Source organism: Arvicanthis niloticus, chromosome 22 (assembly GCF_011762505.2).
Source record: "Arvicanthis niloticus isolate mArvNil1 chromosome 22, mArvNil1.pat.X, whole genome shotgun sequence".
NCBI classification, from domain to species: domain Eukaryota; kingdom Metazoa; phylum Chordata; class Mammalia; order Rodentia; family Muridae; genus Arvicanthis; species Arvicanthis niloticus.
Window position 1 is genome coordinate 22,614,988 of NC_133429.1, and position 18,145 is coordinate 22,633,132.

Sequence of the window (18,145 nt, forward strand, 5' to 3'; positions counted from 1 at the left end):
AGTCTGCCTGTAGTCTCTGAGAGGATGAGCTAGTGTGTGGAGAGCTTGAAGCAAGCCCCACATGTTGCTTTGTCTGCAGAACTACCTGGTTCTCTGCCAAGAACCCCCAGACCTTTAACAATAACCAGGAACTTAAGACTGGAAAAACAAACAAACAAAAAACCTCAGAGGCATGTATTTTATTTGTGTCTTGTTTTCATAATAACTTTAATGAGAAATTTTATATACTATAAATTGACTCTTGGCGTGTGCATTTAAGTAGTTATTTAATACATAAAAAGTCATGCTTACTAAGACTAGGTTTTAACCGTGCATACAGTGCCCTCAGGGGCCAGAAGAGGGCGCTGGATCCCCAGGGACATGACTTCAAGGTGGTTGTGCACCACCATGTGGTTGCTAGGAATTGAACTCTGAATCCTCTCGCAGTCAGTGAGTGTTCTTAACTGCTGAGCCATCTCTTGAGCCCCTAAAGAACACTTTGTCACTCCTGAGGGACTTTATAACATTTCGTCTCCCCAGGTCCTCCTCATTCTCCTTTCCACTCAGCCCCTGGCCGCCACTGAGTTTGGTATATTACCATATTTTATCATTTTGATTTTTTTTATAGAAATAGTGGTGGATAATATTTAACCTTTGATGTCTAGATTCTTTAATGTAGTTCAATGCTTAGAACATTCAACCGAGTTATAAAATTCGTCAGTATCCCATTTTTATGAAGGAATAATCATAGTGAAGATTTACTTTTTTGTGTTTCTTCATTCACGGAGTTGGACATCTGGATTGTTCCTAACGTTGTCGTTGACATTGTGATCAGCGCTGCCATGAACACTTTTGTACAGCTTGGGTGGACAGGTGTTTACTCTCTTGGGTTTATATCTACGAGTGGGTTTGTTGAGTCATATGGTAATTCTGTGTTTCATATTTAATGTCTCCTGGCATCAGCTCCCCAGCAGTGTCTGAAGGCGCCAGGTTCTTAGCATCTCACTGGCACTTGTTACCCACCATGCGTTGTTCTTTTCTGCCATCTTAGTGCAGGTGAAGTGAACGTCCTTGCAGTTTTGACTTGCTGTTGCTGCTGATGTTCAGCACATGCTTGTGAGCTCATTGGCCGTTTGTGTATCGCTAAGTAAATGTCTATTCAAACCTTCTGTCTGTTTTTAACTATGTTATGAATCTGTAATCCTTAAACTGCAAGCCTTTGTGTACAAAGCCATTGTCAAGTATTCGATTCAAAGATGTCTTCTTCCATTTGTTTTCTCTATCTTGATGGTGTCGTTTTTATTATATAAATCATTACATCCAATTTATTGATTACCTTGTCATCTTGATGTTGGTGTTCTGCATAAATACATTTTGTATAGTTCGGGAATATCTAACGCAGGCCACGTGCGTCGCAGACAACCATGGATGTGACCAAATACAATTGTCATGTTGTGTCAACAGGTTGGACACTCCCAGGTCCAGATCAGGAAAACTTAATCCTGATTCTTTCTAAAAGTTGTATAGTCTTAGCTCTTCTCTTTAAGTCTATGACTTTTTTTGAATTAATATTATATATGGCATGAAGTCAGGGAACAAATTTATTCTCTCAAGTGTATCTAGTTTTCCCTGCATCTTTTGTTGGAATGATTATATTTCCAAAATTAAATTTTCTTGACAGTCCTATCCAAATTCAGTTGACCATGTGTTAATATAACATATGGGTTTTTTTTTCTGACTTGTCAAACATGTCATGTTGATCTACAAGTCTGTTGAAGGTGCTAAAGAACACATATAGGGTCAGGCACACACTAGGCTGCATCATCAGGTCCACACTGTACTGGTTACTGTAACTTGCTGTTAAACCTACAGTTGGGAGAACATTGTCTGGTTTTTTGTTTTTCCCTCATATTATTTTAGTTGTCTGGTTCTTTGTACTTCTGTGTGAATTTTAAGGTCAACTTAAACTGTCTGTAAAAGAAAACATGATCATCAATGTTGGGGCTACTGCCATCTTTTTTATGACAGTTTCAATACATAGATGGTTCAGGCTGTCATGGAACTCAAGGTCCCCCTGCCTTGGTCTTCCAGGTGCTGGAATGACAGGCATTTGCCACCACACCCAGCAAGTACTGCCATCTTAACAATGTTGATGTTCTGATTGAAGACCATAGGAATGAGCTATCTTTCCAATTGGCTGGAGTTTTAATTCCATTTAGGGATAGCTTATAGTTAGTTCTCAGTGTCCCAAGTTTGACACTTGCTGTTAAATTTATTCCTAAGTATTTTAATTTTGATGCTATTATAAATGGAATTTTCTTGAGTTTATACTCTAGCAGTTTGTTCCTATTTAATTGGAAGATTTTTCTATTGTAGTGAAATATATGTAACAAAGAAGTTACCTTTTTTTAAAAAATCACTTTTAAGTATACAATTTACTAGTAGATTTATTCACAAAACTCATAATGTTCTGTGAGCACTGTTTATAACTTTTTAGCATTCCAAATAGAAACATTTTTACCAACTAAGCAATTACTTTTCCTGACCCTTCCATTTAGACCATAATAATTCTCAGACTTCCATCCCTGCATCTATGTGAAGAAGGGCATGGAAGCAAGATCACCGCATGTCTAGTTACTTCAGTTAGCATAGGTTTCCAAGGTTTTTCCCACTAGTGAAATGTATATAGTATAGTGTCAGAGATGTATAGTATCAACTTCATCTTGTAATGATATCTCATTGTAAGGTTATATTATATTTTGTTTGCACACTTATCTGCTGATAAATACATCTTCTTTTTAAGATATTCTGAGAAAGGCCACAGTGGATATTGGTGTTCTGTACTTTGCATCAGAATCTTTGGGGGTGGCATTGCTAGATTATGTTGGTAATTCTGTGATTACTTCTAGGAGGGACTTCTAAACTTTTCTGATAGCAGCTTCAGCATTTTACACGTTAATCAGCAAAGCATGATAATTTACATTTTCTACACTTTCACCAGTGCTTGTAATTTTCCTTTTGGAGGGATTAATAGTCATCTTAAATGGAGGTAGATGTTTATTTTAAATTGAAAAGTGAACTTCAGTAATCTTTTTAAATGGTTAAACTTCTGATCTGACAGGCATATAGGAAGTGTTTTGCAAAAAAAAGTGCAGACACTTTGTACGTTTTTCTCTACTTACTGTTAGCTTGTTTCTTTATTGTAATTATAATTTATGTATTTTGTTATATAAACAAGGTAAAATGAGGGCTGGAAAAATGGCTCAGTGCTTAAGAGCACTGTCTGCTCTGCCAGAGGTCCTGAGTTCAATTCCCAGCAACCACATGGTGGTTCACAACCATCTGTAATGGGATCTGATGCACTCTTCTAATGTGTGTCTGAAGACAGCTGCACTGTACTCCTATAAATAAAAAATAAATAAATCTTTTTTTTAAAAAAGAAGATAAAGTGATTCAGTATAAATCTGGAACTGTTAGGTATATATTTATATATGCATATGTGTCTATATACTATGTAAGTTTGGAAACTCTGTTTCTGTGTTTTCCATGACATTAAAGGCGACGGATTCCACCTGTCGAGGTATGCCAGGCAAGGGTGAAGACATCTGTAGGTATTTCTTGAACCCTTTGTTAATGCCAGAATGTTCATCAACAACTGTGAAAAAAAAACCGGAAGATGTAAGTGACCTGCCCTCTGAAAGCCTGCGAAGTGTCCCTCTCGCTGTGGCGGACGCTCTGGAGCACATTATGGAGCAACTCAACATTCTAACCCAGGTGGGCTGACCTCTGCCTCACCAGTAGGACAGGGAGAGCCGTCCTGGGTGGAGCCGGATGTGAGACTTGGGGCCAAGGGAGTTCTTCCTGGCAAGGCAAACTCAAATAGGCATTAGCAAGGCACTTAGGGCTAACCTAGTCTGAGAAAATCTGTAGAGAACAGTATCTCAGAACCACTCTCTTTTCAGTGTGTGTGTGCATGCGTGTGTGTGTGTGTGTGTGTGTGTGTGTGTGTGTGTGTACATGTATACACGTGCACTTTGTTCTCTCTGGCATTTGTATCTTCTGTGCAAACAGCAGTGATAGTCTTCTTTGCTATATATGCCATTTGTTCCTGAGCAGTAATGTTCTATCCTTTGAAATTGTGATGTAGTGTATATATTTATATTAGGTCACTTATAAAGAAATATTTAATAGCATAATATTGCCAAAGTTTATCGTGTTCACTGCCAGCTCAGTGTGTAATGTCTCTGTCCAGAGTTTCCTCTAAAGGAGGAAGAAGTTTGTCTTCCTGTTTTATTTTATTTTATTTTATTTATTTATTTTTTTTTTTATTATTTATTTTTTTTTTTTGGTTTTTTGAGACAGGGTTTCTCTGTGTAGTCCTGGCTGTCGTGGAACTCACTCTGTAGACCAGGCTGGCCTCAAACTCAGAAATCCGCCTGCCTCTGCCCCCCAAGTGCTGGGATTAAAGGCGTGTGCCACCACCGCCCGGCCCTATTTTAAAATCTTAGCCAGTTTTTAAAGACCATTTTACCAAAACAAAGAATAATGGACCTTACATATTGGACTAGAAATCTCCCAGGTCCTGGAAGATATAGACCTAATATAAGGCAAGTCTTATGTTGGAATGGAAACAGCCATAGTGCACTCTCTACCAATGGCTTCCTTTGGAGACATCTTCTGTTGTCCTTTTTGTTCTGCACACGTACGCTTTGCTCAGCATTTGTACAGCATTGTTTGTTTGTTTTTAAGATTTACTTTATGTATATGAGTACACTGTCATTTTTAAGATTTATTTTATATATGTGAGTACATTGTCGCTATCTTCAGACACACCAGAAGAGGGCATCAGATCTCATTACAGATGGTTGTGAGCCTCCATGTGGTTGCTGGGAATTGAACTCAGAACCACTGGAAACTGCAGATGATGCTCTTAACCACTGAGCCATCTCTCCAGCCCCTGTGTACAGCATTGTTAAGTGCACACACTGCCACAGGTTACACAGAATAAGAGGTGAAAATAGGAGAAAGAACAGGGTCAGGTTCTTGCTCAGAGTGAATATTTCAATCTCAGATGCTCTCTCGTGGAAATCACCTTGGGTCTCAACACTAGCTCTGCACCTGTCACTGGGATGCTAGAACTCTGTAGTTACCAGGTCTCACTTCTACAGGCTCCTTTTACCTTCCCTGGAGTAAAACATTAGGGACTAGAGAAGTGTCACCAGTGTTTAGAACCGGTAATTACTTACTTATTTTGTCCTGTACATGTCACCTCAGGGCCCTGGAAGTCAAGGGCCTATGGATTTGGAGTTCTGGCATACAGTGAGAAAGAACTGTGTAAGACTTTGGAGTTGTATTTGTCCACTAAAAAATTACACTAAACTCACGCATTTTCACTTTGAAATTGTGTGCTACAGGTGACCTACCTGTGTTTACCAGACATCCTTGTCTGTAGAAACAACTGACCTCTCAGATGCCAGATTCAATTTTAGTTGACAGGACTTCCTTCCCTGTCACCAGTCAATCAAGTCATCTTTAGGACTCTACAGATGAGTGCCCCACCCCCTTGCCTTTTAACCTGGTTCACAGTTAATGGGTTGCTTTCTGTCTTACTGAATTCCCCTTTGGGTGTGTTATGGCTAACCTTAAGGAGGTCGTTTCCTTCTATATATTAAGGGGGTGGAGGCAAGGCAGATCATGCCGCAGAAGCAAAGACGTGAGTCTAGGCAAGTCACAAACAAAGTAGACATGTTCCAAGCCTAAGCTGCAGGGTGTACAGCTATTCTAGAGAGAGGAGAGAAGCAAAGTCAAGTGGACTCAGGGCTGATAGAGGAAGTAGTAGCAAAGATTATAACGTACACATCAACTTTAGCATGTGTGATTGTAGTAACTGTATATACTATCTGGTTAGCGTGTGTGACTGTAATAACTGTCCCTCTCCCTCTCCCTCTCCCTCTCCCTCTCCCTCTCCCTCTCCCTCTCCCTCTCCCTCTCCCTCTCCCTCTCCCTCTCCCTCTCCCTCTCCCTCCCCCTCCCCCTCCCCCTCCCCCTCCCCCTCCCCCTCCCCCTCCCCCTCCCCCTCCCCCTCCCCCTCCCCCTCCCCCTCCCCCTCCCCCTCCCCCTCCCCCTCCCCCTCCCCCTCCCCCTCCCCCTCCCCCTCCCCCTCCCCCTCCCCCTCCCCCTCCCCCTCCCCCTCCCCCTCCCCCTCCCCCTCCCCCTCCCCCTCCCCCTCCCCCTCCCCCTCCCCCTCCCCCTCCCCCTCCCCCTCCCCCTCCCCCTCCCCCTCTCCCTTCTTTCCCTTCCCCTCTCCCTTCTTTCCCTTCCCCTCTCCCTTCTTTCCCTCTCCCTCTCCCTTCTTTCCCTCTCCCTTCTTTCCCTCTCCCTTCTTTCCCTCTCCCTTCTTTCCCTCTCCCTTCTTTCCCTCTCCCCTCCCCTCCCTTCTTTCCCTCCCTCCCTTTCCCTCTCTCCACTTCTGACTCTCCCTTCCACCCTCCCTCCCTCTCTCCCTCCCCTTTTTAAGAACACTTACTATGCTTGGCTTGGCAATGCTGGTGCACACCTTTAATCCCAGGACTCAGGAGGCAGAAGCAGTCCAATCTCTATGAGCTTGAAACCAGCTTGGTCTACAGACTGAGTTCTAGGATGGCCAGGGCTATACAAAGAAACCCCATCTCGAAAAACAAAAAATACAAACAACAATAACAAAACTAAAAACACCCTCTTATTTATAAAGTATACCAACTGAGAATTTTAGTGATGAATTATCATTTCCATTCCCCATTGACTAATCACTGGACATCCCTGAAGGGGAAACACCCAGCATTTGCACTGTGCCCTCTCAGGAGGAAATAGCTTACCAGCCACTCTGGTCTGGGATCCCACTGCCACTTCAGAGGAGATGAGCAGGCAGAGGTGTGTGCTAAGTGGATGGCTGCTGTAGCACAAATCATTACAAATGTCATGGACAGACAAACGGCCTGAGCCTGCTAATGGTTGAGAGTCAAGAAAAAGAAAGGGGGAGGTGTGAACATTTGAGGATTAAAACCATAAGGAAATGTACGAACAATTTAAAGCTCAGCATAAAGAAAGGCGGGTGCTGGAGGGTAAGGGATGAAACCATGAGGGCCACTTAGAGAGTTCCGGATGGTGGCTGGTAGGGACAGCTGCTCTCTTACGGGAACTTGCTAAGCACATGCAAGTTTCTTGTGGCTTCCTAGTTATATTTTAGTTTATAATAAAAAAGGGGGGGTTGTTTTTTTGTGTTTGTTTGTTTTTAAGATAAGCTAGGACTGGAGAGATGGTTCAGAGGTTAAGAGAACCAGCTGCTCCTTCCAGAGGTCCTGAGTTCAATTCCCAGCACCCACATGGTGACTCATAACCATCTATAATGAGATCTGATGTGTTCTTCTGGAGTGTAGCTGTACATGCAGATAGAGCGCTCATAGGCATAAAATAAATAAATCTTTTCTTAAAGTTATAAAAGTCTGGACAATATCACAATTATTTTTCCCAAATGTAACATCTCCATATGACTATATTCCCATGTGCATGTGTAGTTAGATGCTGAAGGGGGAGTTAGAAGAGCTTCACCCCACCGGGTCCCATAGCAGCAGCACACTATTGTCGGCCCTCCTGCCGAGCTGGGAACTAGTGGCAGCCATGGTGTTTGTAATAGCAGTCTCCCTTCCCTTTGTAATGCTATAGGGATGGCCACTACAGAGTGAACTGTGACAAAGTGGCCAGTGATAACCTGTCAGTAGTGCCTGAGGCAGGAATGTGCAGTTTGACTTGTATTGCTTACAGTACGGGACATGTCCTTATCCCTGACCCTGAGTCTTCAGAAGACCATATATAAGAATATTCTCCGGAGGCCTGGGCTTAGATCCCTCTTTCTTCATATGTGTCAGGTTTTTGTTTGGGACTTTGTTTGGATTAGGTTAGGTGTATTTAGTTAGTTAGTTAGTTAGTTAGTTAGTTTAGTTTCCTCAGTGCTTTGCCCTGCAGGTGGGCTCAACAGCACACTACATCAAGGGCCCATTTTTTTTAGCCAATTTGGGGGCAGGTGATTGCTATCCGGGTCCTACAAGGGCCTCATATGGTGGTGCTCATCATCCCCCTAGTCACCAGGGTACCAGGCTCTGACACTGTTGTCCTGTTGTTGCAGACTGTTTCAATTCTGGAGCAGCGACTGTCTTTGACAGAAGATAAGCTGAAAGACTGCCTTGATAATCAGCAAAAGCTTTTCAGTGTCGTGCAACAGAAGAGCTGAGCAGGGAGCTGTCCGAGCTCAGGCCCGTCCCCGAAGACAGGTTCACACACTCAGGAGGCAGAGAGGCCCTCCACGCCCCGCCATGCCCTACTCACCATAGACTCTTCAGAGGGAGAGCAACAGAACAAGAGGTTCAACTCATTTTCAAGGACTGACTTAAACACACAAATCAATGTCAAGGATCACGTTAAGCTCCTCCCAGGTATAATTGCAGTAATAAAGTTATGAACATTTAAATCACCCCCTCCCCCTCCCCTAGATTATTTGAAATGTCAGCTTTTATTTAATGTGCAAGTCCCCACCAGGATGGTAAGCAGACCTCTAGATTTCATTTCATTGTTAAATCATTCCAGAGTGACCATGTTCAGGCAATTCCTGAAGGTAATTAGTGTATTTCACAGGTGAGCACACCCTTGAGGGGAAACCATTCGCTTGCTTTCAAATAGCATCTGAAATGTAGAAAACATGTTATGGAGCTGGCTCATATTTCTTTCAGGTCAAAAAAAAAAAATTGCCTTGAAAACATGCTCCCTCTGACTTTCCACAGCAAGAATAAGCTGACTTTGCTTAGCAAGAGTGCTCACATGACAGCAGGCGTTTCCCTTGTCCAGGGTGAACCCCATGAGGCATGTGTGTGTCTACTGTCACAGGTGAACACACTGAGCGGTCTGGGTCATACTGAACCTGTGACCACAGTTCACAGAGATTGTGTCTGTGTGGTTTCACTGTGCCAAAAAGCCAAAATGACGAAAAATATGTAGCCACACATGAATCACATATATTATTGCATAGGGTGATTCTGGTGGCTGAAATAAGTACATTTTTATTTAGAACAATTTGCATCATCTATTTTATTTTAATGAATTGTGATTTGAACTGAAAATGGGTCAGGCATTCTCAAAGATCTTGGTTCCAAGTTAAGAATGTTTCTCTGTCTTAAAGTGGAAATCAAAGTTTTTTTTTTTTTTTTAAAAAAAAAAAAAAAAAAAAGAGGCAAATTCAAGACAGCTGGCTCTGGGTAGGGAGAACAAAGGCCAGGCACGGATGTGTAGCAGGGGCAGGTGCCATCTGCGTACGGAAAATGGAGAAGCAGTGGCGTGGAAGTGGAAAGGTTGTTCTCCAAGCAGTTTCAGATGTGTGCCTCTTAGCTGCTTTTATCTTCTGTCTTGCTCTGTGTTGTAAGTGCCTTCTCTGTCCTGTGAGCGTGACCATCTTGACATTTTCATGAGCTCACAAAACTAAGTGGCCATGTATTTTTATACCTTCATTGAGAAGACTACATAAAAAAATGAGATGTAATCCCAACTTTTGTTTACTCTTTTTTACGCTTCAAACAATAAAGACACCTCTCTTTTTAAGAAAGATTAATGTCTTCTCTTTTTTTAAAATATTTACAACCTTGTTGCCAACCTTGTTACTGCAGTCATGCGGGCCCAGTGTGCATAGCAACCTCCTGATAGTTCCCAGCTCCTCGGGCCTTATCTCTAGCCCCTGTGACTCATCAGCTCCAGAAGAGGGCCCTAAAGAAGACTAGTAAAATCTAGTAAGACTAGTAAAGGCTCAAGTCTTAACTGTACATTGTCTGCCCACCCATAACCCTAGTATCCCTTCTCTCTGGGTAATCATCATTAAGCTTACCGCATCCCCCATCCCCATCTGGCCTTGGGCCTCCCCTTGATTGGAACTGTCTGCCTTGAGGTAGTTCTCCATTCAGTTTCACTTCTGGACTCCCAGACTAAAATAGGAACCCTCCCTGTTTATCCCACACCCCAGCCTGGCTTCCTCCAATGTGCATACTATCTTATCTACCTGTTCCTGCAGACCTGTCTTCCAGGCAGGAGTTCGGCCTGCCACTCCCTAATGGAACCTTAGAGCAGAAAACAAGGCCCAGATTGTAGTAAGTCACGTAGGTTTAAAGACATACTAAAGCACCTCTTCACTTGCACGTTTCCCCCTCCTCTACTCTTGCAGCGGCTTCAAACCAGCCCATTGCAAGAATCTAAATTTTAAGTGAATTGGTGAGAGACTCAGAGTCCTTGGGAGATCAGGGATCAAGGGGAAACACCTAAGGAACCAACTTGTCACATCTTTTGGTACTGTCACTTTCTCCTTAATAAACTGTCCAACCGAAGACCCGGTGACTCACTCCAGCAGTGCTCAAACCTTTCTGCCTAGCTACTGCATAACTGCATACGATTTTCTTTCTGCTGCATATAAATTCTTCTCTTGGACTCATTCAAGTTGTATTAACAGATGTCAAAGGTTTCCTACTAGCTTGATGTTTCTATTAAATGATTATAGTCGAGCATAGTAAAAAAAAAAAATTATTGGTCTTTTTATTTTTAAATTTTGTTTGGTTTGAAACAAAGTCCTGAATCTGGACTCAGATTCAGGAGCCTTCTATCTTGTCCTCCTGAGGCTAGGAATTACAAGCACGTGCCACCATGTACAACAGTATTTTGTTTTTACTGAACAGATAATTGTATGTATTGGTGAAGTCTACAGTGACAGTGCGTGTGTGTAATAGAGAATAGTCAAGCCAGGTTAATTAGCTTTCCCATCCCCTCAAGCATCTATTGTTTCTTGTTTTGTTTTAATTTAATTTTATTCCACATACTTGTTGTCCGGGCTATTATGTTCTATGAGGACATTTTCATGCAAGTATATATTATACATATTCTCAATACACTCACTCATCTGCTATTATTGATTTGGGTGGACAATAACTCCAGAATCAGGCTTCACCATTCTATAAAATGTTTGAGTTTCACCCAGCAACACAAAAGGAAACCTTTACAAGCTATTAGAGGAAACAAGAAAGGAGCTGGGCAGTGAAGGTACACGCCTTTAATCCCAGCACTCGAGAGGCAGAGGCAGGTGGGTCTCTGTGAGTTCAAGGCCAGACTGGTGTACAGAGCGAGTTCCAGGACAGTCAGGCTACACAGAGAAAACTCTGTCTTGATATATATATTAATATATATATGGTTACATATATATAATATATATTATATATAGAGAGATATATTTATATAACCACCATAAAGGTGGTTTCTGATTGGCTGAGTCTCTGGTGTATGATTGCTCTCCCAGTTGTTCTCAGAAATGCTCAGGGTACCAGCACTGCCTCAGTCTAATGGTCTCTCAGTTATTTCAGCCAAAGATTAATTTGTTAGTTTGATCTCATTTCTAGATGGATTATTTCTAATTTTAACTTTTTAAACAATTATATATATACATATATATATATACATATTCATATATATATATGAATACACTGTAGCTGTCTTCAGATGTACCAGAAAAGGGCATCAGATCCCATTACAGATGGTTGTAAGCCACCATGTGGTTGTTGGGAAATTAACTCCAGACCTCTGGAAGAACAGATAATACTCTTAACTGCTGAGCCATCTCTCCAGCCCTAATTTTAAGTTTTAAGACTAGGGTTTTTTTTTTTTTCTCCAAACCGTACCGAAGAAAATTGTTTAGATGATACATGCCAGGAATCCCAGCACCCAGGAGGCTGAGGCAGGAAAGTTGCAGGATTGAGACCAGCCTGGACTTCCTAGAAAAACCCCATCACCAAACAAAGCAAGGAGAAAAGAATTTAAAAGTTGGGTTAGTGAATTTGGTGGGATATAGGAAAAAGAATTGTGAGTGAAATTTGATTTTTGTGCTAATCAACAGGGAATGCATATAACTAGTGTGAAGAATGACAAACGTGATACAATCCACCCTTCAGGATTAATTGTATGGTGGCATCTCTGGGCTTCACAGAGGATTTACAGTGTAGGACAGACTTGAACCGCTGTCTGCCTACAGAGATAAGCCACTTACCCGGAAGAGAAGAACCCGTGTCCAGCTACTGCTGAGTTCTTTCACTTGGTTCACAGATATATTATCTTCCTAATTCTTGAGTTATCTAGTGATGCATAAAAATTAGAGATTTCATACCAAAACCTAGGTTCTAGCTTGTCTTGGTGTATTGGAAGACCTGCCTGTAAAGGACCTGTTTCCTCCTCTAGCTGAGGCAAAAGGATTACTGTTGTAGAAAAGACTTATCCACTTCCTGTGGTCTATACACACACACACACACACTCATATACACACACATTTACACATGCACATACATTCATACATACTCAAACAGATACACTCACATATATACACAAACACACATACACACGTTCACTCACATGAACATACACACATATACACTCACACATGTATACAAAAAGACATACACACTCACATGCACACACAGACACATTCATACATATACACATATATACTCAAACACATACACTCACACATATACACAAACACTACACACATACACATATATACATACACACCCTGCTTGATACTATCATCTGACGCTCCATTGGATCACCACCTGATCCAATCCTTTATCTGTCTGCAATTCTTTTTTTTTTTTTCGAGACAGGGTTTCTCTGTGTAGTTCTGGCTGTCCTGGAACTCACTCTGTAGACCAGGCTGGCCTCGAACTTAGAAATCCTCCTGCCTCTGCCTCCCAAATCTGTCTGCAATTCTGCTCTAACTCTTTCTCCTACTCTCCAGCTCCTGCTCTGTGCTATGCACCTTTTTCTTAACCTTGCCTGACTTGTCACCAGTCTGTCTTACCCGCTCTTACACCCCGGCTGTCCTCACACTCAACTTTCTTTGCCTTGGAAACTCATGCTCACCTTTTAAAAAGCAGCTCAGCTCAGCTCACCTCACCGGGGAGTGAGGAGACATCCTTTCATTTGCTCAGCACCTGCTGCTCTTCCAGAGGACCTGAGTTTGGTTCCCAGTACACATATCATATGCTCCCAGCCTCTTACAACTCTCCCTCTGGAGAGTCTCTCCCTCATGCACACAGAGACCTCTAAGTGGCTTGTATGCCATAGGATTTCTTTCCTGGTGCTTCTCTGGCGTTCTCTCCAGGCCTTGCCTCTTGACCTAGGTTGCAATGTGGCTGGCTAACAGTTCTACCTTCTCCATTCTGGGTTGATGTTCTCAGAAGGCAGACATTTTCATCTTTAACGTTGCCACTTGGTTCCTCCGAGCATCTCGGTGACAGGTTGTTGAATAAAAGAGTGTTTTCACTTCAGATATTTTCAAAACACTGGTCTTCTCTTAGAGCCCAAAGCAGTAAAAAAGTAGAGTGTGTGAACTGGAACAGCCTATGTTCATTTTTTAAAAAAACGATGTGTATTTGAGAATGAGTGGGCTTCACTGTACCCTGCTACGTGTTCCATAGCTCAGTAATGGCTTTGAAGCCAGACTCAACCTCTCAACCTGGGCCATCCTCTACTAGTGTGACCTGTAGAGAGATATCCACAAAGCTTAGTTTCTTTGCTTCTGAAAGGTGGAAATAATATATATCTTGTCAAACGGCCTACACAGTAGCCATTCCAGAGAAACTGTTCAATAATTGTGGGCTGTTACTTATACATCTTATCACTGGGGCCCATTCACAAGTAATATAATTTCCATTGTCACCGGAAGGGACACAGACTAACATTAAAGAGGTAGGGGATGAAAGTGTAATAGTTAATACTGTATTAATGTTTCATTTTCTTTAAGTTCAACAAAAAAAGAATAAGTGCGTAAAAGAAATTATTAACATCTTATAAAAAAAAAAAAAGTTTAGGATGCTGGCCAAACACTAGCCATTGAATAACTCCAGAGGAACTTGGCCTGAGAATGCCAATGCCAGTGATTATAACTAAAGGCTTGGCAAGCAAAGGAAGTGGAGGAGGGAACTGGAATGTGAACCAAGCAAGAGTCATTAAGAAAAAGATGTGCCTGGAACTCTTCTTCCTGGCCCTTTGGCTATTTGCAAAACAAACAGTATTTGTTCCATGTAGTTTTTTTTTTTTTTTTTTTTTTTTTTCCTCTCTCTCTCTCTGTCTCTCTAAAGATAAGCCAGCCCAGACCCTTACCTCACCTTTCTTTCCTGGGTGGGAGGAATTTCACACGTGCAAGGGAACTGGAAGATAACCATCTGTCTCTAGATAGAAGTATCTTAACTACCAAAAGGATAAGGTGATCTTAACTACCAAAAGGATAAGGTTATCCAAGTATTTAGTGGTTTGGGACAAATTGATCATAATTTAGCCCATGAGCAAATTTAACAACAAAACAGACACTAGATGCAGTTTGGAGTGATAGTATGCCACCAGCATGTGGTATGTCTTCTTTTCCCAAATGGCTTATGCTTTGGTAGCGAGTCACAGGTTTTCGATTTCACACCGCAGAGGGTTTAAGAATGCACACTGAACATTGAACTCCAGGAACATAGTGTGATTGCTGGATGTCTTCAGCTATGACTCAACCAGGGAACAATTGCAACATGGGCTTACTAGGAAAATAGGTCAATGGTTTGCCATGAGGCAGAGGTCGAAGTGGGGACAGAGAGGGCTAGCATGTGTGCCTATATTTTAAAGGTGGATGGTATTTTCCTTGGAGTCAAATTTCAAACATGTTCCTGTTAAAAGCGGACATCCTAGCGTGTGTGTGTGTGTGTGTGTGTGTGTGTGTGTGTGTGTGTGTGTGTGTGTTAGCCCCACCCACCTTTAATCCCAGCACTCAAAAGACAGGAACAGCCAGATCTCTGATTTAGAGGCCAGTCAAGAGCCCTGTTTCAAAAAAGCAAATGCCGCTTTGAAACTCATTACAAACGAAAGTGCATTCCAGAACCAGGCAATAAGAGAAATGATCAATGAAAAATTCCAGCTTCGAAAACAAGAGTATGCAAATAGAAAACATGAACAGAAATATAATTCATAGCAAAACTAAGACTACCAATATCTTAAAAAGTTGCATTCAGTTGCTATTTATGATATGAAACTGTGCCCTTCCCCCAGGCCTGAGAAGGCCTGCAAGTCTTTTACCACAATAGATCAAGCAATTGTAAGACCTAGGAGAGGCATTGTATTCCCAGCCTTGGCACCTTGGAGCCTGCTACCTGAGCTAAGAAGAATGGACTGCCTGCTTAGCTAGCCTTGACACCTTCCGGACTGCTATCTCCTGGCCCAGCCCCTGGGCTGAACAGAGAAGAGACTCTGGAGGGTGGGGCTTTCCCTTTATATGTGAAAGCCAATTATTAAATTTCAAGCCTTGATCAGAGAACTTTGTCTTGGCTTCATCTCTTCTCGCCCTCCGTCCCCTTTCATTCCCAGCCCCCCTTTCAGGTGAACCCACTTGACTTGTGGCCGCAGGCGGCTACATGAAACTATGCAAAGCCATTACTGTGTAAGCTGATTTGGCTTTTTTTAATCAAAGGAAATAAAGATTGACTACTTCTGTGTTCTGGACCATCCAATTAGTTAATATTCTATGAGCCATGTATTTTAGTGTTGCTACCCACGTCCGACCCTCGGAATAAGGCAACGGCAACTGTGTTCTTCTTCAAGCGGTTTATTCAGCTATCCCTGTACAGCGAGCTTCTTCTCTCTCTTCTCTTCCCCGTGCATCCCCTTAAAACCTTTTCCTTGTTCCTATCAGCGATTGCCACGATGTCACTACTAATTGGCCACTAGTTGTCTTTTCTCTCAAGCAATGCCTATGCCAAGCGCCACCTTGTAATGGCGAGAGCAGAGCCACTTCCCACATTTTAGGAGTGAGTAATCAAGGTTTTTGTTTTTTTTTTTTTCTTAATGTTTAACAATACAAGAAATGTGAGAAAGAAAACTTAAGCTGTAGTAAATAAAAATGTTTTAAATCAAATTAGATGGGATATCACCAAAATATGAACCAAGTACCTCTAAATTTTTAGATTAACCACATGTGACAAGGAAGCCTAAGAAAAGCAGAGTACCTAACTTTTTGAAAATTAGAATATTAGTCATTGATGAGAAGAGAAAACACTTGTTTCACTTTAGGAGAAATCTTGGAGACCGGTCATTACAGTTATCACTTAAGATTTCCAAGTGCGTGGTGACAAATTGGACTGGAAAATGTTACTGTTTCAGGCACTGTTAGTGGCTTTGCATCCTGGCTCGATGTATGCTTTTTATCTAATCTTAGGGAGGCAGGAGAGAGATGAGCCAGGCTGCCCTTCCACCGCACAAAGTTGAGCCCCCCACACACACACACACAGATGCCCACACATAGACACCCCCACACACCTCTTGGAACCCAGGAGTGAACTCAGGCTGTTGTGCTTGCTGGGCAAGCCTTCTACCGCTGAGCTAACTCCCCAGCCCTCTTTGACACCGGTTCTTATGCTTTATTGTCACACTTAATCCTTCTGCAGACTTCAGGCTTGCGATAAAACCAGAGCAGAGGCCAGAAGCCTCAGCAGACACACCCGCTCTCGAGTTCTTCGTCCGGTTGTGTCTATGAACTGTCACTGAGAAAATTAATCCGGAACAGGAGCTGAAGAAAGGGAGTGGAGAGAGGAAGGAAGGAAGGAGCCGGGCAGCGTGGTCGGTTTGGAGGGGGGAAGGCCTCCCCCTCCGTCTCTTTACTTCAAACCAAAACATACGAAGACTCCTCCACTGCTTTTAAAAACGATTTCGAAAATAATTTAGTGTCCACAAAATAATACCTGTTAAAAGTTTCGAAATAAAGCAATATGAAGGGGGAGGGGGAGGCATGATTTCTGATGAGACACTCTTCTGCTGGATTCTGTTTGCCCAGGATCATCCTCCTGGGGAGACAGGAAAAGGAGAGAGCTCACTAGGCAGGGCGTGTTTCTCCGGCTGGATGTTGGATTTCAGGGGGCAGTCCAAGGTTGGGAGGAAGGACTTTTTTTTTTTTTTTTTTTTTTTTTTTTTTTTGCTGAGATGCTAAGATGGCTTCAGGATACTTTTGCCTGAATTAGTTCTAATGAAACACTATCCTACCTCAGGTTGTTTCCTCTTCTTAATCCCTGGAGGAAATCCCTTTGCTTTTCAGAGATAAAAAGTTAGTAGAACAAAGAGATAGTCAGGGAAGCAGCCGGGCCTTCGCTATAGAATTTCACTGAAGCTTTTCCAAGCCCCGGGATAGAGCCGGAGGGCTGCAGCGTTTATTCCTACACCTGGATTGAATATCAAGGTCTTTGAGATGAATCATTTAGAAACCTGGTGTTGCTTGGGGCGGGGGCGGGGGGGGCGGGGGGTGCTTCTTCGGGACTCTCTAATAATGACTGCGTCAAAGGCAGAAATCACACAGTTCAAAGTTATTAAATCCTCTCTCTGCACCACTTTCATCGAGCGAGACTAGGGAGTCTTGGTTTTGGTGTGAGGAGGGGAGATAGATGGCAAACCAGAGTGTCAGTCTCCCCCTGCGGGGGAGAGGGCATCCTCGCACACGACAGCACCAGCCTGTGACTTTCATCAGTTTCGTTTTCAGTTTAAACCATGATTAAGGCAAAAGGTGCTGAATTTGATGTGGCTCCAGATGTGAGCAAGAAAAAAAAAAATACATTTAAAAGGAGCCGGAGGGCCTGACTCTTGTTTCTAGTGACAGCTACTTTTCAGAGAGCATATCAAAGCTCAGAGCAACTGCAGAGGCCTTGTGGACCCAGCAGGGGAAGTAATGGCACTGCCAATGTTGAAAAAAAAAAAAACAACAACAATAACAAAACAACAAAAAAGAAACTAGAAATGGGGCTGGAGAGATGGCTCAGCAGTTAAGAGCACTTACTGCTCTTCCAGAGGTCCTGAATTCAAATCCTAGCAACCACATGGTGGCTTATGATCATCTGTGATGGGATCCAATGCCCTCTTCTGGTGTGTGTCTGAAGATAGGTACAATGTTCTTGCATATATAAAATAAATAAAACTTTAAAAAGAAGATGCTAGAAATGTGAACTCCTGTACTATAGGAACCAAGGAGCAAGCAACCTTTTTTTTTTTCCTTTTTTTCTTTTTAGAGACAGGGTTTCTCTGTATAGCCCTGGCTGTCCTG

At 42.4% G+C, this 18,145-nt stretch overlaps 1 protein-coding gene across 8 annotated transcripts in view; it reads left to right on the forward strand.

Annotated features, from left to right (window-relative positions):
• Positions 1–18,145, forward strand: part of Poc1b (POC1 centriolar protein B) — a 168,450-nt gene that overhangs the window by 90,670 nt on the left and 59,635 nt on the right. For 3 of the 8 annotated variants that reach the window (XM_076920072.1, XM_076920073.1, XM_076920074.1), the window contains 2 exons: positions 3,538–3,753; positions 8,141–9,609. The exons of 4 other annotated variants lie outside the window; for them this stretch is intronic. In XM_076920072.1, the coding sequence (XP_076776187.1) occupies positions 3,538–3,753; positions 8,141–8,245 (321 nt within the window). In that variant the 3' untranslated portion in view covers positions 8,246–9,609. Of the gene's footprint in view, positions 1–3,537; positions 3,754–8,140; positions 9,610–18,145 lie in introns of those variants that run through there. One more of the 8 variants, XM_076920075.1, reaches the window with a different exon arrangement.